General features: G+C 38.0%; 1 protein-coding gene across 7 annotated transcripts in view; it reads right to left on the bottom strand.

Moving 5' to 3' along the window:
- The window catches only part of ptk2aa (protein tyrosine kinase 2aa), a 51,999-nt gene that overhangs the window by 3,139 nt on the left and 24,081 nt on the right, over window positions 1-24,779 (bottom strand). For 3 of the 7 annotated variants that reach the window (XM_026347377.1, XM_026347376.1, XM_026347373.1), the window contains 22 exons: window positions 21,657-21,797; window positions 21,348-21,425; window positions 20,966-21,073; window positions 20,176-20,293; window positions 19,521-19,551; window positions 17,748-17,812; window positions 12,636-12,692; window positions 11,681-11,701; window positions 9,644-9,741; window positions 9,356-9,440; window positions 9,166-9,266; window positions 8,923-9,038; window positions 8,067-8,167; window positions 7,491-7,580; window positions 7,123-7,327; window positions 6,365-6,476; window positions 6,201-6,272; window positions 4,277-4,384; window positions 3,672-3,776; window positions 1,386-1,451; window positions 678-717; window positions 486-589 (listed from right to left, as the gene is read on the bottom strand). In XM_026347377.1, coding sequence (XP_026203162.1) covers window positions 486-589; window positions 678-717; window positions 1,386-1,451; window positions 3,672-3,776; window positions 4,277-4,384; window positions 6,201-6,272; window positions 6,365-6,476; window positions 7,123-7,327; window positions 7,491-7,580; window positions 8,067-8,167; window positions 8,923-9,038; window positions 9,166-9,266; window positions 9,356-9,440; window positions 9,644-9,741; window positions 11,681-11,701; window positions 12,636-12,692; window positions 17,748-17,812; window positions 19,521-19,551; window positions 20,176-20,293; window positions 20,966-21,073; window positions 21,348-21,425; window positions 21,657-21,797 — 2,022 coding nt within the window. Of the gene's footprint in view, window positions 1-485; window positions 590-677; window positions 718-1,385; window positions 1,452-3,671; window positions 3,777-4,276; window positions 4,385-6,200; window positions 6,273-6,364; window positions 6,477-7,122; window positions 7,328-7,490; window positions 7,581-8,066; window positions 8,168-8,922; window positions 9,039-9,165; window positions 9,267-9,355; window positions 9,441-9,643; window positions 9,742-11,680; window positions 11,702-12,635; window positions 12,693-15,213; window positions 15,232-17,316; window positions 17,404-17,747; window positions 17,813-19,520; window positions 19,552-20,175; window positions 20,294-20,965; window positions 21,074-21,347; window positions 21,426-21,656; window positions 21,798-24,779 lie in introns of all 7 variants that reach the window. The other 4 variants (XM_026347378.1, XM_026347374.1, XM_026347379.1 and 1 more) reach the window with 4 other exon arrangements.

Here is a 24,779-nt window from a genome sequence, read left to right as displayed (position 1 = left end):
AATGCTACAGTGATAACAGACACACAGAGATCAGCTTACCCTCCACGGCTATGGGGAGGTTGAAGAGAGGTGAGGGAGGGGGCAGTAGAAGGAGGATTGAGAGGGGTGGGGTGTGCAAAAGAGGGGAAAATATTTTACATACAGGTTGGTGGATGTGTGGATGCAAATTAACAGGGCAGAAAAGCAGGAAAATGAATGATAGCAAGATGACAGGATGTTATGACAGAGGGGGAGAAGAAGTAAAGGGGGAGAGAAGAGGGACACATTAGGCCAAAACCAACCACAGGCCAGGCATGACATGGCACAGCATGCAGCCCATTAGCATAATGTCAAACTGTTTTCAAGTGAAATCAGAAACTATAAGCCAGTGTGAATGTTCAAAATCAAGTATACAGGATTAATACAATAGATTAAGATCTGCAAGTCTTTTATAAAAAAAAATATCCTTAGTGAGCAGAATATTTAAACCACATAAGCATATGTACCTTGACCCCCTCGTTGTAGCTGTCCACCGGGGAGAGACTGGCCAAGTTGCCCAAGTGACCTGGAGCTCCAGGGCGGGGCGGCTTCTTAGGAGGAGCCACATGTTCTGGAAAGATGAGTAAGCTAGTATTACTGATATGAAGTACTCCAACATGCTTTATTCTGCTATGTGTATGTTGTGTGTGAGTTCTCACCTGGCTTCCCTACAGGCTGGTAGATATGATGGCTTCCACCCTGTGCAAAAACAAAACACACCGCAGGTTATTTCCTCTCTTATTGCTATGTCAGCCTTTTAAGTCTTTAATCATGAAAAAATGAGAAACAGACTTGACATTTAATGAGAGGAGCCAAGTTTTGTAGTTTCACATTCTGAATTTGAGCAAACAGTTGTACTGTGACCTTAGACGTCTTTTCAGTTATGTCACTGTAATGCTGAGAATTTGCTTTAGCGTTAGGATATTCTAACCATCATTTACCGAGGGATGAGGTATTGAAATGCTTCTGGGTTTAAAGTTCCCATGAGCCATCTGTGGTCATGTGGTTTGTGTGTAGGCAGTACCCTCCTTGGCACACAGACAGAAATACTTTCTCTCCCTCTACAGCCTCTGTAATTCTTCCCTCTGTCTCTGCGTTCCTCTTATTGCTTTTCTTTTAGCCTTCTGCAGTCATTTTTTTCTCTGATATCATTCCTGTAACCTCACGTTACTGGCACTGTCAGTATTTGTCCAATTACACTTCCCCTCTCTTTTATCTGAGAATACTTTGTACTGTCAATATCTAGTGTTTTACTATTTTTTTTATTTGAAAGTTGTTACATCTTGCAACTCAACAAAACTAACTCACCACTTACTTTGAATGTAAGCATCAACAAAAGGTTCACACACATGCATACAGTGACTGACCGGTGCTTGTAGTGAGCCGTCCTCTCTGTCGATGCTTCCTCTGCTGTTTCTGGACTCCGTCTTCTGCTGGGAAATGACAGAGACAATGAATGGAACAGCAGCATTAATTACTGTAATATTTAGGGTTTTAAATTATTAATGTCTTATACACTGCAATCCCAAACAACATATGAATAAACAAGTAGAAAGGTCAGTAGAAAGGTCACAATATTTAATTTAATCAGCAAAATTCAGCTGAATTTAAATTCCACTAGTTACTGCAACCTGCTGTAGCTTCAACTTTATCTACAAAATATTATTCAGCACAATCATCGTTAAGCCGAAGAAAAACAGAACCTCGTTTGCAGTCTGTTCACACCATTAACCCCTGCAGAGAGAATCATTGTTACAACACGCTGCAGTAAACATGACTGCTACTTGTCCTCCTCCCTCTTCGTCTGTTTCAGTACCGTTTTGGTGAAGCATGCCTTGAAGAGATGCATCCTGGGAAAATAGTGCCTGAAGAAGACAGGAGGAGGAACACAGAGAGCGGAGGCCATCGAAAAAAGGGCAGCGATAGGGACAGAAAGTACAACAGAGGCAGACAGAGGTGGAATCAAAGGAGAATTTAAGTCATGGAGAGAAGAGGAGACTGAAAAATTAGAAGCAGAAAGAGACCAGCTAAACTGAGAAGACTGTCTGCAGAGACTGAGAAAAGGGATCTTAGAAAGACAGAAAAAGTGAGTCAAGGAAGAATGGAGGGAGCGTTAAAGACAGCAGGAGAAAGAAAGTTTTTCCAGAGCAGGAAAAGCTCCACTGAGCCACAGAGACTAAATCCTCAAGAAAAAAAGGTCCAACCGCCTCAACTCGCCACTGTTTCTCCCTCCCACTATTTCCATGTCTTTACGTCTCTGTTTCCCTCTTTTTTCCTCTCTCTCCATCTCTGATGGGTGACTCCTCAATCGTTCCTCCCTCTCCATTGCTTCAGCCAATCCCACTTCCTTTCTCCCTCCTTCTGTCCTCCACTTGTTCCTCCTCGCAAACTTCCATCTCTTTCTTTTCAGGCCCTACTTTCCTTCTCTTTCTGTGCTTTCTATTTGCCTTTATATTCACTCTCTCTTTAGACCCTTCTGCTGTATGATATTTAAATACACAGACTCCTCGTATTAAACATTAAACAACTTGTTTGCTAAAAGTTATGTTTAAGACACATGTGTCACATTTAGTGAGACAAGGAAGATTAAGGGGAGGTAACAGAAATGGTAATATAGGCAAATTCACTGACAGGCGACAGTTTATAAATCATACTTTGAAATAATCCTTTCACAATCTTTGTGGTTAAATAAGATGAGTGTCATAATTAACTTTGAATTTACCACACTGACGTTGTTGTTTATATGAACAGACTTCCTGTGTTAAAATAGGGAATGGAAAGAAATCCCTGGGCTGTGGTTTCCCATTAGTCCTTCTACGATGAACCAAGTGTCATAAACATGGTTGATAAAGCATCGTTCTGATGGAGGAACAAGTTCCCTGTCACTCATCAATTTAGTTCACCCAACAGTGGCTTTGGAGCAGTTGAGGATGAACTACTGAGGAATGAAGCAAACGAGTTGTACCAAAAAGTTGTGAAAGTGGCTGCAGAGAAGAAATAGTGCATCCAGAGAACACACAGGATAGAAACAAAGATGTCCCAGAAATCACAAATAACTAAGATCAGGTGGCCACATCTGTCTTGAGAGTTTTCCCGTTCAGTAAAGCAACAAATGTGACCTTTAAACACAGCAAACTGAGCAGATATACCAGCAAAGAAGGAACACAGAATCTCTTAACACTCATCTCTTGTGTTTTTCTCTCTCATTCTTTTATTCCTGGCTCAAAAATGAAAACAGCCATCAAAGCAAGAGGAAAAACAACCTGACCTGTAGAGAGAAGAAAAACAGACTTGTTTTTGCTAAAGCTGTGATTTGGCTCCTTTTGTGGATATTTCAGTGTCTGATGAGATAAATCAAGCACAGCTGAGCCATTTCTAAAAAAGATCTAAAAAAGATATTCTTCAGAGTGTGTGGTAAAATGATGCTCAGAGAGAGGCTTTACAGATAAAACTATGTGCAGACCAATGTACCTTTTTTGTGTATTTCTGAAATTTTGACAAGAATAACAGCTTAAACACATATTCTCCTGTCTGTCACCTTTTCTAGTGTGTAGAACAAACCAACACACAACATCAAACAGCTTCTCACATGTAAACAAAGCATAATGAGCCAAGTCCACAGTTTTCTAAACTGTTTCTGTGTGAATATCTACCATGAAGCTTTCCTCCTGCTCCAGCCACCGCTGGTCATCTTCCATCTGTTGTTGCTGCATTATCAGCCTCTCCTCCATCATAGCCTGGCCAACACATCCACTGTCCTGTTGGAAAAAATGGCCACAGAAATTTGTATTCCTCCTGTTTTCAAAAATTATACATATACTTCATTCATCTTGATGGAATTTGTTCTTAAATTAAAAAAAATATTTCAGTTGCCATTTTAAACATTTTCCTGAATGCTGTTACTTTATTCCTGTGGGCAGAGCATGTGCGACCAGGTGGAAAAAACATTTTTATACAGTTAAATTGGCAGCAGATTTATAATCTAATTTAATCTACATATACTTTTCTTTACAATTGACTTTAACTGCTATGTTTAATTGTAGGTTTGTTCTATGTACAGGAGTGCATCGTGGAGCTTTTATATCAAGGTTTAATGTCACGGTTCATCTTAAAGTTTCTGCAGACATATGGTTTAATAACAGGAATGGCTGGGACAGAAAATATCAAAATGTCTGCTTTTCCAACTTCATGGGAAAATATAATAGATGCAATTTCAACTGTCAAATATCCTTTGAAAGTATACTCTATGTGTGTGTACCTCCATGTTTGGGCTCCACAGTGCAGTGTGTTCTGGTCTGTGTAGATTCCAGGAATCAGTAGGAGGGTAGCTACCTCCTACACCTCCTACACCACCATGGGCTGATGGCTGGAGGAGGACAGACAGAGAGATAACAGGAAAAAAAAAGAACAAATAGTGAATAATGAGTGCAATGTTTATTAGCTTTTATACATTTTCTTTCTCTTTAAAGAAGAACACAAATTTTACATCACCTACAAAAAAGAAGTGTAAAAATAGAATATGATATGCACCTTGAAAATGAACTCGCTCTTATTTGCTAATTATTATACTTACAGTATTTTCTTCATAAAAGGCCATTAAGAAATCACACAGCATAAATTCATAAGGTGAACAACAAATTGCATATACAGTGACAAGAAAAAGTATGTGAACCTTTTGGGAATTTGTGGTTTCCTGCATTAATTTGTCATAAAACGTGATCTGAGTCAAGAGTATTAACAAATATAAGTCTACAGTGGGTAAAACATTAAACAAGCACTGGAGCAAGAATGGCTTCAGAAAAACAAAATCCACCTTTAGGAGTGGCTAAGTCAGAGTCCAGACCTCAACCTAAAAGAGATGCAATGGAACGACTTGAGGAGAGTCACACACGAGACGTTTAAAGAATAAATAAAGGGTAAAATTCCTCCTGAACATGTTCTTAGATGAAGATCAGATCCTGTTTTATGACAAATCACTGCAGAACCTACTTAACATGATCATTACAGATTTTTGTCAGTTACTCCTGCTTTTGTCCACATGTAGAAAACAGATGACAAAGCAATATAAAGCTGGAGATTAATGAAAAGTTGAAGCCATCATACAGGGAGATTCTACAAATAATAACAGAATCATAGTGAAAGATGATCATGCAATAAAAATACAAAGACAACACTGATATTAACAAGTTATGATCTGCAGCATGCCCTTAAGGAATCTTAGATGTTTTTCTACCATACTTTAAAACTCAGTCTGGTGCGTAAAAATGCTAACATAAATCCAACTTATGAAGAGATATAGTTTTATTTAAATAGCAGTAAATGTTAGACACTCCTTAGAAGGACAGAGGAGAGAGAGCAGCTTAATACCATGAGAGCTGAACAGTGGCTTTGATTTGTGTGTGCGTATGTTGCTTTTAGCGCTACAGGAAATGCCTGCTGTCTACTCGGTTTATGAGGAGAGAAGTAACTTGAACTAAGAGTCTGTCTCATTTTCTCTCACTTCACATTTCTCTTTCTGACTTTGACACAAACAGCACTTGCTCACAGTCTTTCTATGCCATCTATCCTGTTGCTTTTACTTGTTTGTTTGTTTTTTATATGTGATTTTAGGGATGAATATGAAACCTTCAGAGACAAAGACAAAAAACTTTGATAGTTAAAAGGATTAATTATAGAACCTGAGAATAGATTTTCCCAGTGTTGTAGGATGGAAATTTTTAGGTGTGTTTTTAGGATTTGTCAATATTGCAACTGACAACATTCCCACAAAGTTTTGATATAAATTCTTTTCATGCACTTTTTCCAGACCTGATCTTCTCTCCAGATTTAAGAAACTTAGTCCGGACTAGGTTGCTTCTTTTTATTGACTTACACACTGTCCAACCTCTAACAGGAAACATTTACTTTGCATTAAAATACAGAGTAAGAAGTATGAAGGCAGCTTCTGAAAACAAGAAAATTGTACTGAAGTGAATACTTTTAGAATAAAACAAGATCCTCAATCCAAACTTTAACTACAAACCTGTGTGTCATATATACAAAATATTTTCAGCCTTGAATTCCTCATCTTTCCTTGCACAAGAGCTACTGCCACCTAAAATCAGAGCAAACTCAGCCACAATAGATAAGAATGAAGAGCAGAGGACAGTTTTCTCAGTGATGGTGGTGTGCGTTTGTCTTACTGGAAAGTGGTTGTGTTGGGGACTGAAGTAGCCTTCACTGGAGCGAGGACTCGGGTAGCCTGGTCGACTGGGCTACAGACACAAAGGTAACAGTTTGTTACTGTTAACTATATAGGAAATACCAGTAAGTAAATTAGTGTGATGAGAACGTCTCTGAGTTTTACTTTAGGCGGTGCTTCATCAGGGCCTCCAGAGTCCCAGGACACTGTGACTTGTCTCCTCATCTCCATTCGAAGTCTCTCCTCTTGTTGAAGCTTCTCTTCCTCCAGAATGGTGCTACAACAATTACATACAATACTAGCAATGAGATTTAATACTTGTGTTAAATTAACAAAAAAATAGGACTTGCTTTTAGAAATGATCAAACTCTTCATTTTATGTTTACCAATAGAAAACATATACATTTAATGGGGGTGACAGGTGGGGAGAACTCGCTATGTAATGAAATCTGTGGAATATATCTTTATGTAGAACTTAATGACCTCCAATAACACACAAAGAAATGGAGAAACAGAGGCCAACGTGATTGAAGTAACTTAATATGGAACATCTGTTTTCACGTGTGCCACAGCCAAAGTCTAATTCACCATGTTCTCACCATGAATAGTGAACCAGTCTGCTTCAGTGTTACTTCTATCATCAATGATCACTCATAATCATTAATTAGAATAAATTATATGATGAACTTCCCAATACTATACTACTTCTCACTCACCCACTACTATATATTTTTATGTTTAAAATATGTGTTAAGCATAAAGATGAGAAAGCTAAATATAACACATTTTTTAAAGTGTATAAAATACCAGTACTCTACATAATGGTCTTCATATTTAGTGTTGTTGCAATGTTTAATATAAATAAATATACACTAACACTTGTTTCCACATTTGTTCGTACATGCAGACACAAAAACACTTACCTGAGTTGTGTTTTGAGTTCGGTGAATCGTGGCCGCTTGCTGGGGTCATACGACCAACATTTGGTCATCAGACTGTAGAGTGTGGGCGGACACTGTGGAGGCATAGCCAGTCGCTCACCGTTCTCTATCCTACCAATCACATCATTGTTCTTTACCCCCTGGAAGGGCTTGATGCCATACATTAAGATCTCCCACATACACACACCTACAGACAGACACCGAAACAAACACATAGGTCTCTTTAGAAAGAAAATGCTTAAAAATAATAACACCACATCGAATGCAGTAATAAACAGAAGTATAAGCTATGAAAAACATAGAGCAGGAAAGAACCATTGCTCTGATACACACAAATGATCAGAACTCACCAAACATCCAGACATCACTGGCAGAGGTGAATCTTCTAAAGTTGATAGATTCAGGAGCCATCCACTTAATAGGAAGTTTCCCTTTGGAAGCTGAAACAGAACACAGACACATAAAAATGACTTATATCGCTGTAATTACAAAGTAGAAAGCAATTTAATAATGCAATAAATATTTCATTTCCCATTCACAAATAAATAGGTTAGAGATGAGAGTAAGAAATTCTTCATTTAAAATTCCAAAGATGTTTAATGGGTGACTTGTCGAGACAAACTACAGTAGCCTAATGTCAACAGTAGATGGCAGTAAAGTACAAGCAACGAGCAAATGTGGGCAATGGCACTAAATTAGAAATGTTACTGGAACTATAAATACAGACTGGTCTCATCACACCATAGCTGACTGTATTATATTCTGCTAACTAATCTGTCTATACTGCAAAGTGTCTAACATTTATTAGTGTGGAACATGCATATAAAATATAGATGAATCAAGGCTGTGTCACTACTAAAACAGAGCTGTGTACTGTATGTTTGTATAGAACATATTATAGTATATTGTTGCAGATGGTCCATTACCTTTGTAGTAGGAGCTGTCCTCCATGTATCGTGACAGGCCGAAGTCTCCGAGCATCACACAGTCAACTGAAGAGACCAACACGTTGCGTGCCGCTATATCTCTATCAGGCAAAAATTACTTTGGTTAGTCCACAATAGTAAGGGTTCTATATTATTTATTGCTAAATATCCATCAAAGGCCAAGAGAAATGTACTATGATGCACACAGTGGAAAGCTTTTCTTCTTATAGGTGTGAAAATAGCAGAGTTGTAACACTGCAAAATGACTAATGAGTAACTGAAAACTCATTTACAGTTCAATATTGAAAATTGAGTTTCTATTAGAAGTTGTCAGGTAAAATGTAACAGGTGCTGACTAATAAGCTTTACAAAACTTAAAATACTGATCAAAAGCAAAAACAGAGTAAAGGTTAATTAACAGAAACTAAAGGGTGCTAGGTGTCAGCCGAATTAGAGCAATTATATCAAGATGTTCAGTTGAGGGGTAAAAACTGTTCCACACACAGGCAGCCCTGTCCACTAGATACTGAATAATGAACACGTGAAGAAAATAATCCTCATCCTTCATTAGCCTCAATGCTGGTTTAAGATTATTGTCAAAACCAAAAACTCTGCAAATGTCTGCGTGTCTGATAAGATAAATTCAGTACATTCATCTTGCATGACCATCGCTTGATTTACACCATCATACTGTACCTCCACAGCATGCACAACAGATCAATACAGTGTTGATATTTCTGATTTACACACTCCATTAGTAAATTCCATTTGTTTATTTCTAACACAAACCAGTTTGTCTAATTTGTTCATCTTGACTGAAGTCTATTCATGGGTAATTGTGTGTGTGAATCTTTACCTGTGTACAAAGCGTTTGCTCTCCAAATAGGCCAGTGCAGTACTGAGCTGGTACGCAAACAGAATGAGAGTGGCCAAGTCAAGGCTGTACTTTCTCACCTGGAGGAACGAACGCAACTACAGACAGAGAGAGGCAGAAAGAAACAAAGAGTTTTTTTTTTCCAAATTTAAGACTGAGAACTAAAAATCAACAGCTTGCTCTGCACAATAACAAGAAATAAAACACAAAGAGCCTGAATCATACCTCTCCAAGAGTGCAGAGCTCCATGATGATCCACACCGGGTTCTCTGTGATCACTCCGATCAGTTTAACAATGTGAGGGTGGTCAAACTGTCGCATTGTCACTACATATGAAACAAATACATAGTAATGCATAGTTAGCTAATGAGTGTCGCTGATATAAACACTCACAGACAACAGACTGTGGTCTTACATGCTTCCTGTAGAAACTTTTCTCTGACGCTGTCTGATGTACAGTTCTTACAGGTCTTAATGGCAACAGCCAACGGTGGTTTGTCCTGTAGATTACACAGTATAGAAATCACAAGATGATTGCATGATTGCACAGTACAATACAATAACATAACAATAGCAGTTCCAAATAAATAACAGTGTTAATTAATCTTTAAAGATAAAGATCAGGAGAAGATAGTTTGATGTTTACACCTGTTACATTACAGTGCTTTACTGGTGATGTGCCGATATGTGTACTTCTACATACCGGGCTGTTGTAGACACCCTGGTGTACATCTCCAAACTGACCCTCTCCAATGCAGCGACCTAATTCTATCCTGTCCCTCAGGATCTCATAGTCCCGCGCTGAGAGAGGCGGAGAACAGAAAAGAAGTGGTAAGAGGGTTGCACTAAAACCATTAATAATGTAAACATTACATAAAGTATACATATTTTGATCCATTCTCTTCCCGTAACACTTCTACATACAGGTTGACGTGACATGCACACTGCAACACAAAATATAACATACACCAACAAATGTAATGTTCATACAACAAATCAACTGTTTGCATACACACAAGAGTCCCAATATCATTTCTGAAAACACATTAGCAAGTTGTTCTAAAAAGATTGTTTAGATAAAACCCTTCAGTGTTCTATAGACGTACTCATCAAAAGTCTTGTTAGGGAAATATTTAAGAAAATGAAACACTAGTGATTCTCTGGTGTGAAGGAATTCGGTCTGTGTTTGGCAGGAACTCAGTACTCAGTGAGCATGGCCAAAAGAATTCTAACAAAACTGTTTTTACAACTGACATCAAGATAATTTGACATTTCTGTGTTATTGATATTTCTATGTTGTTGAAAAGGTCATGAAAACATTTCTACTAAGGTGTTTTAATGTCAGCTGCTGGCCAGCTGCAGAAAAAAATGATTAAAATTTAGTTAGTAGTTAGTAAGGGTCTGATTTACTAAGATCCTAAATAGCGATTATGAAATTTTGTGCGCAATCTTTTCTTTCGCATTTCGTTTGTGGTCATTTTGCAGGTGATCTACTAAGTAGACTGACAGATAAAAACAAGGGGGGAGCAGCCAAATTTAAATAAGGATTTTGCGAGTTACACTGGTGTGGATTATGGAAAGTTTGGAGAATGAGAAGTGTAAAGGATGATGATTTGTTGTAATTAATAAGTCCAGCACCAAAGGGTCGGCCTGTGGTTGAGGGGTAACACAGCCCATCTGTGCGCAAGCAGATTGCGCCAGCCTTTCAAAAATATAAAAATTCAGACGCATACTCCACCACCGCAAAACGCTCTCAGGCTTGATGAATCACATTGCAGGCGTATTTGCATTTTATCTTCCCTGTATTTTAAAAACTTGAGTAAAAAGACAGAACTTTGCTTATTTATTAACGTAAAGGTGCATTATCCACAGCTTGCGCTATTTTGCTAATTTCAAAGACGTAGTCCTCACTGCGATTCCTTAAAAGATGAGCTTGTGACATTTTTTATGGGTGTTATTAAGTTTGCATGTGATTTAGTATACCCAAACCTTTAGTAAATCAGAACACTGACCATCAGGAACTTGTGTTGAGCTAAACAAAGGTTGGCTTTTGCACAGGAAAATCCCAAATATCAACAGCAAAAACAAAACACATTCCATTACAAGGAGATTTACTACAATTAATCGATACTGCAATTCACATCCAGGCAATGAATAATTGCTTGAACTGAAAAGAACCCACAGAGAACTTAAACAAAACACATTACCATGATAATAAATCACAATACAGAAGTAAAATTGTCACAACCAACATAATGTTGAAATGAGAACCAAGCCAATAAACAATGCAAATAACTGTGAGATTGTTTATTCCAGATGCCTGGAGAGACGTCATGTTCCCAAATTAATGAAGTAACATCTTGCATTGTTTATGGATTGGCTCTCCCTTTCATTACCAAATCTAGACCCGAATGAACTGAAGTCTACAAAAACACAAACAACTACAAGCCAACAACAACCTGGAAATAGGGTACCTTCAGACTCAGTAGTTTTTCTTTGCCAGGACATAATAGTGAAATGCAGAATTGTTTACAGGTTCCTAATGACCAAAAAAGACACATTCCAACTATTACTGTCAATGTCAATCATTTGGAATTGTTCAGATTAAATTAACATAATTACTTGTAGTTATTCATTTTTATTTGTGCAGGGAATCTGGTCCTGTTCTTAAGGTGAGTATCTGGCAAAGAAAAATACATAAGAGCTCAATAGACAGAATGAGAGAGGCAGCCAGTTTTACCTTCAACTACTCCATAGCTCACTGTGTTGGCGATGGGAGAGAGAGAGGAAGAAAGAGAGATGAAGAGAGGGGGAGAGCCCAACAGCTGCTTTAAGATTGAAAATAGCTCAGATAACACACACACACACACACACACACACACACACACACACACACACACACACACACACACACAGACCAAACTCACTTTTCATCTAATGTTTATTTAATAAATGTTAATGAATGAAAGACTTAACTGATACTGCCACTTTATAGCCATTACTGTTTTATAGCTTCACGTTATACATTCAGACAGTATGACCTGAACACACATGTAGGCTTAGGAAAAGTTGCAATAAACAGGAGACAAAAAAGAAATCGAAGCGAAAGAGAAATAAAACAGGACAGCAAAAGAAAAAGACTGTGGGAGGAAACAAGAACACAGTCCATTTTCAAAATTGGCCATGCAATTGAACGCATAAGCACTCCTTACAGGCCAAAACGTCCACTAAAAACAGCATTGGAACAGAAGAATAAAGCTGCCATTATTTATAGGGCTACAGCCAAACCTACGAGCACATTCAAGGCTTTGACTAATATACATATGACTTTAACAGATGTCGATCCATGAACCACATGTATAAGTAGAGTTGTAGCCCCTCTGACCTACACTGTCTCTACTGTTTATATAAAAGCAGGGCTGAATTTAATCGCCTAACCAAAGGTGGTCTAATGCAAATTCTATGGTTTCATGGGTGAGTGTGTTTCTTGGAAAAGATTCACACCACACTCAGCTTACTAAATAGCAGAATGAAATGCATGTTCGCTTGAGAATGCAAAGCACTTGACCAAAGAGTAGGCTTAGAAAAATAAAAGCGAAACAGTTGCTTTACAGTGCAACAGAAGCTTGTTTCTTTAGCGCAAATATTTTAGTTGGTAGATGAAGCTACAATAGAAAATGAAATAAGTTACTTACTGGAGGGCATGGTGTATGTGTCCTCTTCATCAACTATCTCAGCATAGTCATCGGTCTCTGTAACATTACACACACCGTCAGTGTCAACTACATATACATTAGAACAATAAGATAAATGCAATAAGACAAAACAGGCAATTCACTCTTAAGTAACACAAATACACAAACAAAGCAATTATGCATATGCTGCTCGATTTACCGAATGTTTACCATGGTAGGGAGTTTCCTGATCTACTTAAACAAATGTGCAGCAAAAAACAAAACTGCTGAAAAAAGCCCAAATAAAGCCGCTAACTGTTGAAACCAACTCAGTTTCAATTACTCTTGTGCAAACAGCCGTAGCTCCTTTCTGTCTTTCTCTAACTCTCTCTCTCTCTCTCACACACACACACACACACACACACACTCACAAACTTGGTGGATGGTGTCAGCTGAACACGTGTTGTGTGTATCTGTCTGTGTGAGAGCAGCTGGGTTGCACAAAGTAGCTGTGGTTGTGGAGGAAACAAAGAAAGGAGAGAGTTTAAGACAGACAAGCACAAAACTATAATCATAGCAGGAAAGAGAAATCAGGATATAAGATGCAAGAGGAAGGGAGACACACACACACACACACACACACACACACACACACAGAGGAGAAGAAGAAATGTATCTAGCTGTCATGTAAGCAGATGGTAGTGTTTAGGACAAAATCTGTGCAGTATCAGATAGAAAAGGAGAAGGAGGTGGGGGGTGGGAAGCTAACAGGAAAAGAGAGGCAAAGATGGGCCACGTCTATCCTAACCAGATGGTGGTGTTTAAAATAAAATCAGTGTGCAGACTCAGCTGTTGGAAATAAGAGTCAAACATCTGCTGTTCCTGCTCAGAGTTTATCAAGTTCTGTGGGAACATGTCCCTAAATTTATCACTTTTCTCAAGCCTGTTAATAATTTTCCCAAGATTGTAGAAACTAAAGAAAACACCATTGCTGACTGCTTTAGTTGTTAATGTAAAGGAGGCTGAGTAAAACATTGGATGTTATTGAGACTGGAAATACTGAAGAAATACTCTTTTTTTTGCAGCGGGTGAGATGATACATTTGGTACCAATTTCTTTATCTCAAAGAAAAGGGATACAGCCAATGGAGATTAGCTCTGTCCAAAGGTAATGAACCTGCCCACCAGTAAGTACAGGTTCTCTCTAAAGATGCACATTATGACAAGTTTCTCATCAGACAGAAACCAGGCTAGTCGTTTCCCCTATTCTTTATGCTAAACTGAATAAATGGCTACAGTTTAATACTTAAAGAGCAGAGATGAAAGTTCATTAAGGCCATGTCTGTGTTTCCCTAAATATCCAGCTCCTCACGATCAAATTAATGAAATACTCCAAGATAGAAGAGTTTAGCTAATGTCAATTTATACTTTACATGTGCTTCAGCTACAGTACTACAAGAGAGGAAATTTGTTAATCATGACTTCCGTTAAACCACTGGTGTGCATAATTTATGTTTCACATACACAAGAACTAGAAAATCTTTTAATGTGTCTCAATATCATCATATCTGGAATAAAAGGAACACCACTGCTTAGTGTGTTGATGCTACTAAAGCAATTACTAAATAAACTGCTTTTGAACAACATAGCATTTTAGCAAAAAAATGTGTTTGAGCTGATTTTGCTAAAACGCATTTTAAGCAAATTATTAATTATTTTTATAAAACCATTTTTAATCGAACCCCCCTTATCTCTATTTACGTATGTGTACTGATGGTGCGTTTTCAGTTGAACTGAAGCTTTTTAACTATTAAGGTTTAGGCTTTTTGTAATTTGTTTGTTGCTTTTAAATCTGCATTGTACTTGGCCAGTTTTACTTTCATATGATAAAAAGATTCATAAGTTTCTACTGTTAAGTCCATATGTTCTAAGTTTCTGGTCTAACTCAGTTTCTTTCTGCTTTCAATGGAGGGAAAATGTGTGTGCGTGTGTGTGTTTGTGAGAGATCTAGCAAGCCCATTATAGCCAGGAATGCACCCGGTCTTGAATCCAGCAAACCTCTCCCTACTGTGTGTGCACGGCTGTATGTGAGTACACACATGCATGATTTTGCGTACGTGTGGCTCTGATTGTGTGTGTGGGTGAGTGCATGGAGAGAGAGAGAGGTTTGGAGAAGTTCCCTTAAAGAGAAACACAGCTTAATTTACAAATTCTACTTTTTTAGTCATTCTTGTGGTTAAAATCAGACATATTTCAAATTTAGTGGTAAACCACTTTCAAATAATCATAGACACAAACATAAAACACAATACTAAAATAGCAAGCAACTTTAACTACTAACAGATCAAACTCACTAAATCTAGTGCTGACTTACTCATCTTTCCAATCAGTGGAACATGAGGTACAACACATTAAATAATTATTGTATTCTAAATCACTCAAAAAACACATCAACTCAGTTTATTTAGATACACAAGCAATGACATGTATCAACATCCACCCACACACATGCTACCCTATCCCAAGACAGTGCAATGGGGTTGGTGGAGTGAGGACGACAAGAAAGACGGAACAAAGACACTTATAAACAACAACTTTACCATCCCCACTAAGATCCTCTGTAGTGTCCAGGAGAGCATGCAGGAAACGGGATAGCAGAGGAGGAGCAAGAGATAAAAGCAGAAGGCAGAAAGAGAGAGGTAAGGAGAGAGAAGAGAAGAGAGGTTAGAGCATGAAACGCCTGGAAACAACATGGGAGATTTTGCAGCATCTGTAAAGCCAAACACTCAGTGAGCAGTTAAGATCCAAAATATCTGTTGAGCAGACACATGGCAGAAGAATGAATATGGGACAGATGACAAAACAAAAAAGCAATCTGCAAGGCAGTGTTGAAACACTAGTTTGGTTTCAATTAAATATGTTGCATTACAGGAGTTGAGTTAAAGTCTCATCACAAGACAAGATTTAAATGAGTTTAACATGAGTGCAGTGGTGTGATGTAAACAATGAGTAGGGTTAGTTTCTCAACAATATTTATCTCTAATCAAAGGTCTTAACATATCGAAAAAATGGTTTTGTAAAAGTATTGCAACTGTGCAGCAGTTTGATCTTGTTTGAATTACTGTAATGGTCTGATCATTTTTAACCCAAACCAGGAGAAGCACCAATGTCTTTAGTCAAAAGATTTCCAGTCACAGGCTTGTTTCAGTATAGTTTCTGAAAGCTTATATATTTAAGCTTAAGAGGCATTTCCTAAACACAGTCATTTATTATAGATTAAAGCAGTCACAGCATTTTAAGATGCTCCAGAATCTCCAGAAGCAACCAAACATGACATGGTATGACAGGTTTTCATTTTTATGTCCATTTCTAAGTCCACATACTCTCTGTTAAGTGACATTTGATTTAAATGAGACATAATGTTTAAACCAAATATGGAGAAATATGGCTAACCTACTACATAAACATATGCATTATCCAAATAAAGTTATCATTGACAGCTTAATGACATTAGTTCACAGTAAAATCTGAAAGTCAACCATGCCTGCGTGTCACCTTTGGAGTCTCGAAAAGAAAATATTTGGATCATTTGTTAAAGTTTCAACAACAAACCAGCTGCTGTGCAGATCCTTGACTTTTCTTTGAACCGTCCTGCAACTGATGAGGCTGCCAAAGCCACAGGCGGAGACAAGAGGACATTTACTGACCCATTTAGTGCAGGACAATGTACTTCACACAGATGCCATGAATTTTGGTATAATTACAAAACACCCTATAATTTTTATGCGTTTACACATTCACAAGCATATGTTGTTTATGTATTTTTTTTGCTAGTAATAATCAGTTCAGCAAGGGCACTTAGTGGTTGAACCCAGATCTTATTATGGAACACGAGTTAAGCTCTTTAATATTCAAACTGAAAATAATTAAAATAAGCAAAACTGTGACCTCAACAGCAAGGCATGCGCTGAACTCAGACTTGAGAGAACCATTTTACTCTGTTGGGGTAGACATCATCAAGACAAAGCAGACAAAGTAAAATAGAAAATGGAGCATGTCAGTCTATGTACATTCTGATAAATGCTACTAGTCAAACTCAATACTTGCTCACGAATGAAAGATGTAAAACAAAAGTGGTTAAATAACAGAAACACATCTAAACGTACATAAGCCTCAGATTTTACAGGAGATGGTTTTGTCTTTATTTGAGACCTAGTCTGTTAAAGCGAGTGCTGCCTTGGTCATATGCATGAAAAACAGAGTTATTGTGGTTGAATTTTTTGTGCAAGGCTGAATTAGTTAAAGCAACCAGACAAGCGGGACAGTTTAGGAGAAGAGAGCATCCTTACGGTGACATAGCTACAGATATTAATCCTTAAAACCACTGAAATGTCACCTAAAAATGTGAAAAAGTTGCACAAACTGTGTCAATATTTTGAGTGGCCATTATTTTTCAAGTCTGTCGGGACAAAATAGGTGCTATTAATTAATGAAGGTAATCCTTTAAACAGCTCTGACATTTTGAAACACATCTATTGTGCAATTTTATCATCAAGATGCTGATTCCTGTGAAGGTTTTCTGGGCACCATGTGTGCACCCATAAAGTTACAACTATGATTATCAAATCAGGCATTTTATTTCACCACAACACAATTTTGTGGATACGCTCCTCTACCAACTGTCCAATGAGAGCGGAGGATACCATTGGGTGGTGAATCTGAACAGAAGACAAAGGGGAGGAGGAAACGCCGCGCCTTGGTTGGCTTAGGGGGTGTCGATGTCACTAAGTCTTCAGCCAATGAGGTGGGGAAAGAGGACCGGAGTGTGAGAGGGGGAAAAAAACAGAGTGAATGGATATAGGTGAGTGCAGAGTGGGAAATGAAGGGAAGCCCAAAAGGAAGAGGAGGAGGTAAATAAAGTAACACAGGAAAAGAGAGGATGTGATGAGTGTGAAAGGAAAAACAATAAGAAATGGAAAGAAAAGAGGAAATGGAAAGACAAAAAGGAAAGTACTGTAGCTGTAGGCCAGGAAGTCATCTGTGTTGTTCACCCCTAAATCAGTTGTTTTTTGTGCGTGTGTGTGTGTTTGTGTGTGCGTGTGTGTGTGTGTGTGTGTTAGATTCTGTATCTTACCTGAGACAGAAATTGCTCTTACTCCACTCCTGACTGCTTCTAACTTTTTCTCATTATTAGACAGTCTAGAGAAAAGGACAAAAGGACAATATGGTAAATTAGACAAAAAATGTCAAAATGTGATGAGTTAAAAACTCATCACATGTAGCACTCTAGGAAGGAAAAAGCTACAATTACCAGCACTAACTTTAAACTAAGCCGTTCTGTTTGAACTATGTCTCTGCCTTTGCCGTGGTCTCTCCCTGTCTGTGTCAGCTGAGCTCCACTGGTGTCTTTACATCACAGACCACAACAGGCAGAGAGAAAAGGAGAGGCAGAGAGCAAGGAGAGACTTGGAGTGAGAGATTGAGAGAAAGAGGTGGAGACTACCAGAGTGTTTAAAAACCCTAAGTGGAAAATATTTGGCTCCTAAATATATCTCCTTATTTGACCAGAGGCAGACATAGAAAGGAAGAAAAAGGAGAGAGAAATTTGAGTTGAAATGAGCAAAAGTAAGCAAAAAGTGTTTGAATTTGATAAACGGAACTGTAGTGAAATGTGGACACACAAACATCCAGGCCACTACAGCCACAGATAAACGAACACAATGAGTTCTGTGCTGAAGTCACAATGTTTCCCCTAAAAATCTCTTTAAGGCCTAGTGAGTAACAGCCAAAAACACTACAAATAGGCTCAGTTTGGAGAAAAGCACTGAATGTATTTAGATTTAGGTTTAGATTTTCAGATTAAACACGCACATTAACTTGTAATAGAAAGCCTTAGATTAAATTTTGAGTAAATACAATAGTGTTGTAGTAGTGAATAAAGTTAGTTTTATCCTGGAAATGTTTGGAAAAATATGTATGCATAAAACAAGTTTTCCCAAACTCAGATACAAAACACTCTGAACTGTAAAATCTACTAACTTTACTACAAATAGGCAGTTTAAAACACAAAAAAAAAACAAAAACAGGCCAAATTTAAAATCCCTTCTAACCTGTCATATAAATACATTCAGGAGCATGCATACTAATGATGATACTGCATGTTGCAGCCTCTGTGGTTCTACCATGAGCTGTACAATCAAATGTACCACACCTCTAAATTGATTACTCACAACATTACTAAAGAAGATCTCTGACATTAAGGATTTTTCAGATAATGGCGAGGAGGCTGACCTTTCGTTACAAAACTGCTTTTCTAACATTCTAAAACACATTATCATCAATTTACCATCAATTTTGCCATTTAGGAACAAAATGCTACATGCATGGCAGTGTGCCAACCCTGCTGTGTGCCAGGTCAAACACTGTCAAGTAGAGTTGGAGTTATTTTAACTTTTTTAGATTAAATGTTCATCTTACAAATTCAGAATTGTGCAACAGAAAGATTAGGTCTTCAGCAGGATTATCACAAGATGATATATATTGATTCTTCTCATTGACTATGTGTATGTGTTTCTATATGTTGCATTTGATATTTGTTAAACATGCAATGTATTTTTAACAGACCCTGATCAAGGCCATGAGCCAAAACACATCAGTGTAACAATAATGCTGTTTTATAATCTACATGTGTGCTAGGGACTTGATCTTTTCAGTTTGCATTTCCTCATCCAGGAACCTAACACCTTGGACTATACAATAGAACTGGTAACCTTTCATACAAATCACCTCACTCAACTTTCAATCTACATGTTGAACAGACATAAATATGACAAATCTAGTGATCTGATCTGATAAGAGACTGGGTGAAGACCACTGTATAAACACTACAAAGGAGAAAGAGACTTACTTTGGGATGGAAGGCAGTGCTCTCTCTCCCTCTAGAGGGCAAAAATATACAACATCAGAATAAGAATTAAAAGACCGTATGCACAGTATAAAGGAAACCACCACAGGTTCTTCTTGCAAAACACTCCAATCCTTATTACTGCACCAGAATGGGTACATTTAAAATGCAACCAATTTGCCATAGCAGGCACTATGGCTGTAGTTCAGTATATCATGTGGTATTTATGAAACTTGAGGACAGCAAAAACATTACAGAAACAGGAGCAGTGGATGTAAAAGTGAAGTAATATTCACTGTTACAAATTACAAGAAGTTTTTATTACTTTGTCACAATGAAATATGTTTTAGGGAGTCATAACAACAAGAGCACTTAATTTAGTCTCTGCAGGTATTAAAAACATACTTAGTTAGTTCCAGATAACTTTATCTGGACAACTGAGAATCTTCACCAACATAATCAAAACATGTTAGTGTATTACTTTAAAACTGAAACTTTTTTTTTTTTTTAATATTAGAACTGAATTCACATAATACTGTATAGTAATTAGGCTGCTGTCAACTGAAACAGGGTTCTTTAAAAAGCTTTGTAAGCTCCAGGGACATTACTTTGAGCACAACAATCTCTAACAATCAAGCAGGGAACTGCAGCTTCATACCTTTCTGGACTCTGACAATGAAGGAGTGAGTTTCCATGGAGACAAGTCGACAGTAACCGTCAATCAAGTCAGCCAAGTTCTCCGCGATGGTCAGTGATGCTGTTGTAATTGTGAGAGGCTACACGCACATGCACACGCACACACACACACGCACACACACATAGCCTGTTACAAAGACTCATTATCTCAAAGACTCACACACATAACAGCATGGCGGGGATTTCCAACTGCTCTATATGTCATAATGAGTTTGTGTGTAAGTAAATCCAACTCCATAAATAAATCAGAAAGACTCCACTCATACAGCAGTAGGAAACTCTTCCTCTGTGTGTAAAAATCTATACATGGAAAACGGTTAGCTAATGTCTGTGTCCATATTAGTCATACACAGAAGTATTGGAACTATGGACCAGAGGCCAAAGTGGTCTTTGTTACTAATAAATTATGAATACAAATGCCTCCAGAGAACAAGATACATTTTTGTACCTTGCATCTGAGTTTATGTAGTAAATTCAATTACAGCACACAGCACAGTTTTCTTTCCGTTTTTGACTGGAAAAACTTATATAACTTATCACTACCTACACCTCACAGAAGACCCTCTTATTTCTTTTTTTATTTTTTTTGAAAAATTCTCAATGTCTTAGTGAAAAAGGATACACTGTGGCATAACATGGAGCAACCTGCAATCTCCTGTTCTAGCAGTGCAGTATATATGGTATCTGGATACAGTAAAAACCAGTGGACACAGTTGTGAAGACAGACAAGCATACAGACATGATGATAGTACCTCAGCAGCTCCTGCTACATTAAGCTGCACCATGCCTTTCCTGTCCTTTTCCTCCATAGAGGAGTACTGGATGGACTGAACTTGGTTAAAGTTAGCTAGATGGGTAGGCTGGGGGCAAAAAGAGAAAAACAGGAGGAGTTAAAATTAAATAACGCTATCACTATAACTTTTATTAAAAATGATCACATGCACAAGGTATATCCACATCTATCTCCAACTTTGCAGACTTCACCTTTACTTTGAGTTGAACTTAAGTCCTAAACTTTTATAAGACATGAGGGACATCTGGTTTAAATGATTTTACAATGCAGAACACTATTCACAGTCAGGATCTTTGATACACCTGGCTGGCTTGTCAAATATTTTATTGGAAGAAACTCACAGTGGATCCCTTGTCAGTGAGGTAGCTGATTCCTTCCTCTGGGCCGATAGCTAACTCCACCTGGATCACCCAGCTGGACTGTTGAGACAAAAAACAAAGTTGAAAAAGGAAAGAAAGAAGGTGGCAAGAAGTGGAGAAAATACAAAATGTTCATTTACATATTCATTAAGAGATTGTAGCACAGACAGACATAAATATGACACCCTGGAAACATGCAAAGCCTAAAGCCACCAAAAGGGGTCAACATAATACAGCGAACCACAGTTCAGTGGGACACATTAGAGTGGAGGAAAGAATGAAAGTACCTACCCCAAGGGCACATTTGAGACACTCCTTGTCATAGCGGCAGATTGGTGGAATAATCTCCAAGAACTTCAGGATGCACTGCTCGTCGTTGAGATTTGCTACCTGCTTAAATGTCTGCTGAATCAATTTACGAAGAGTTTTAGCCTGGAAAAAAAAACAAAGAATGGGAAATTAGGATCATAAGCTGACTTCTGTTTACAATGTCTGTTCATCTGTAAATGGGAGAAGGAAGCGTGAGAGTCATTGGGGGGGTGTATACCTGTTTATACCCGTGGGCGGAGAGTGACAGAGAGACATTAAAAGAGGAAGACAGTGATTGACTAACAGTCCACTGTGGTTCAAATTGACCTCACCATCTCATTTCAGAGACGCTCTCTGTTCAGATCAATATCTTAAACAGTCAGTCAGACTGTTAGTTGCCACTCAATTAAACATCAGAGGATCTGCCCATCTGTACTGCACTGTACCATAGATCTTAACATAAAGTACAACAAAAAGATGACAGATTTTCAGAGAGATAGTTGTGTTTTCCCTGGTGGCACTACAATGACACTTTTCATCTGACCTGATATTTTTAGGTCAGTTATGTCACCAGAGACAGATGGGGGTGGGGTGTGGGGGGGGTTCATCTGTGAGAACATTTTTGCCATCGTTCTGAACATAAAGGTACACAAAACACACACAAGCACAATATGCCACACAGACTCTATTATACCAGATGTAAAAACACTAACTATGAACAAAATCAGCTTTTACATAAATCAATCCACAAATATGCAGAATTAAGAATATTACAGAGTATATACAGTAGATCACTGTACTCACAAGCGCAAACACACTGTAAAAACACACACTGTATGGACAATCCCAAGCTATAAATAGCTCTCAATATATAGATTAAGATAAAGATTAGAGGAGATTTAGTGCAGTAAAGAACAGGATTTTCTGCAGATTTACAGTAGACTGGTGAAGTATATTAAGGTCATTCTTCAATAATAAATGAGTCAGTTTAACAACTATAATTATTACCAGGATTAAATCAATGCAATTGACTAGGTAATTGCCTGGGGCACTAAACTTAACATTTGTAAAGACAAAAACTAATTCAAACAGTGCTAAAAAGGTCTTCATTCTTGCTTGAACATAAAACATAGAAGCATTTATACTTCATTTAAGTATGCAAAGTCCTGTTGCCAGCTGTTTACTCATCAAGCCACAGGTCAGTGTGTGTGTGTGTGAAGATATATATTTGTCATTTCAACGTCATTACACACACATGATTACTAGATCAAATGTGTGCTCAAGATTTTTTCTTTGAACTCTCGATAGGATCATTGTTTTAGTTCCTAGAATTCCACCACACACACAAACGCAAAAGGATATTGTCAGTTTCAAGTGTCCGCCCTTCCTGAGAGGAAGTATGATGAGTGGCTATCGCTCCACTCATCATCATGCTGACTGTCAATACAGTTTAGTTGTATATAGTTTTGGCACTCTGCTGACCAGTCAAAACATTTACTGAGTGTGATTCTCTTTTTCAAATCCATCAGTCTAATAACAGCAGACACACAACTTGTATTCTTTATCTATGATTTGCCGCAGTAGTAGGTGGAGGTAAGTTGGACTTAACTGCTGAACAGTCCAGCACTAAATTGTGTAACAGTGGCCTAATATATAACTGTTCTATTAATATTGAATCACAGAAAAGTGATGTACACAGGAAAATATGACCAGCTTGTGTGGACTCATACATCTTGGTTAAAACACATGGCAGAAATAAAAACCATAGTTTTCATTGACTTAAATATACATTGATACATCTAACTCTGTGTCATGACCTGATGGTTGTACTTCATTAAATTAAGTCCCATTGAGTTCTGCTCTACTAATACTCTTAAGATGGATCACTATTTCTTCAGAATTAACTGACTGATCATCAATATCAGCTGAAGCTGAAGCTGGTTGTTCTCCTGTTGCAGCCACCAAAGGTCAGCTTTATTAAACCTGCTGCCCAGTCCCTCAATATGAATGAACAGACTCTGCCCTTTATAACATCTTACATCAGTCACAGTTTACAACCACAGCCATCTGCTGTGGGGTTTGAGTGTGTGCGTGTGTGCGTGTGTTTGTGGAAGTGGAGTCCATTGAGGGGGAATAATCTCATTAAATGACTACCATTCTCTTTCACCAGAGTGAACAACAGAAATGTAAAAGACAGCTGAGCTCTCCCTCTCTCTCTTTCAAACAGAAATCTCTCAACTGTTTGTCACAGAAAAAGCAGCAGATCTGTCAAACTTTGTTTAGCTAATCATTATCATAACTGCTTTTATTCAAAGGCAAACACAACTTACTCAGCAGAGTATTAGTTACAGCTCTGTTTAATCTGTTAATTATTTTCATGATGAACAAAATTATTACTTGGTCTTTAATAAGGCAGAAAAGCGAAATATGCTCAACATTTACCTAATTTCAGAAACAGTCCAAAATCCAAAAATATCAAACTACTAGCACCCTTAAAAAATGCACCCTATCAATCTGGTACCAGGGAACATCCGGCATTTTCTCTTCCAAATTACATGTAAATATTAATAGTTTTATATATATAGTATTAAATATGAATGTCTAAAACTCCTGTTTTTTTGTCATGCATGTGTTTAGTGTTGGACATGTATTGCATATTTTAATTATTAAGCCATTTGTGAAGTATAAAATCAGTCTAGACATCTGCAAAGAAGAAAACGTTTCACCTTATAGATGTTAGACTACACGTGTTCTACTGTGTGCATCTTCGTGGCTAATAAAAAACCTCTGGGGAGTGTATGTCGTCACGTCAGCCAAAGAAGCAGAAAATACAGAGGACAGCAGAGGAGAGGCTGCGCAGCTGATTGGGGGGGTGGGAGAGGGTCATTCAGGATTGACAGACCCAGGCATGGAAGGGGGTCCCCAGAAAGTGACAAGTATTGTTGACTCCCCCTCCTTCTTCATTGTTGGAAAGAGAAAGTGGGTTTAAACATGACCTGAGGGTCACAAACACAACACACACCGTTTCTTTCCCTCTGCAGAGCATCTGTCTCCCCGCCTGCTGACATCAGGACCTTTTCAGGTCACTGTGCCTTTAACACACAT

Source organism: Anabas testudineus, chromosome 11 (assembly GCF_900324465.2).
Source record: "Anabas testudineus chromosome 11, fAnaTes1.2, whole genome shotgun sequence".
NCBI lineage: Eukaryota > Metazoa > Chordata > Actinopteri > Anabantiformes > Anabantidae > Anabas > Anabas testudineus.
Note: the sequence above shows the minus strand (reverse complement) of the source record. Positions and strands in the feature narration are given on the sequence as shown.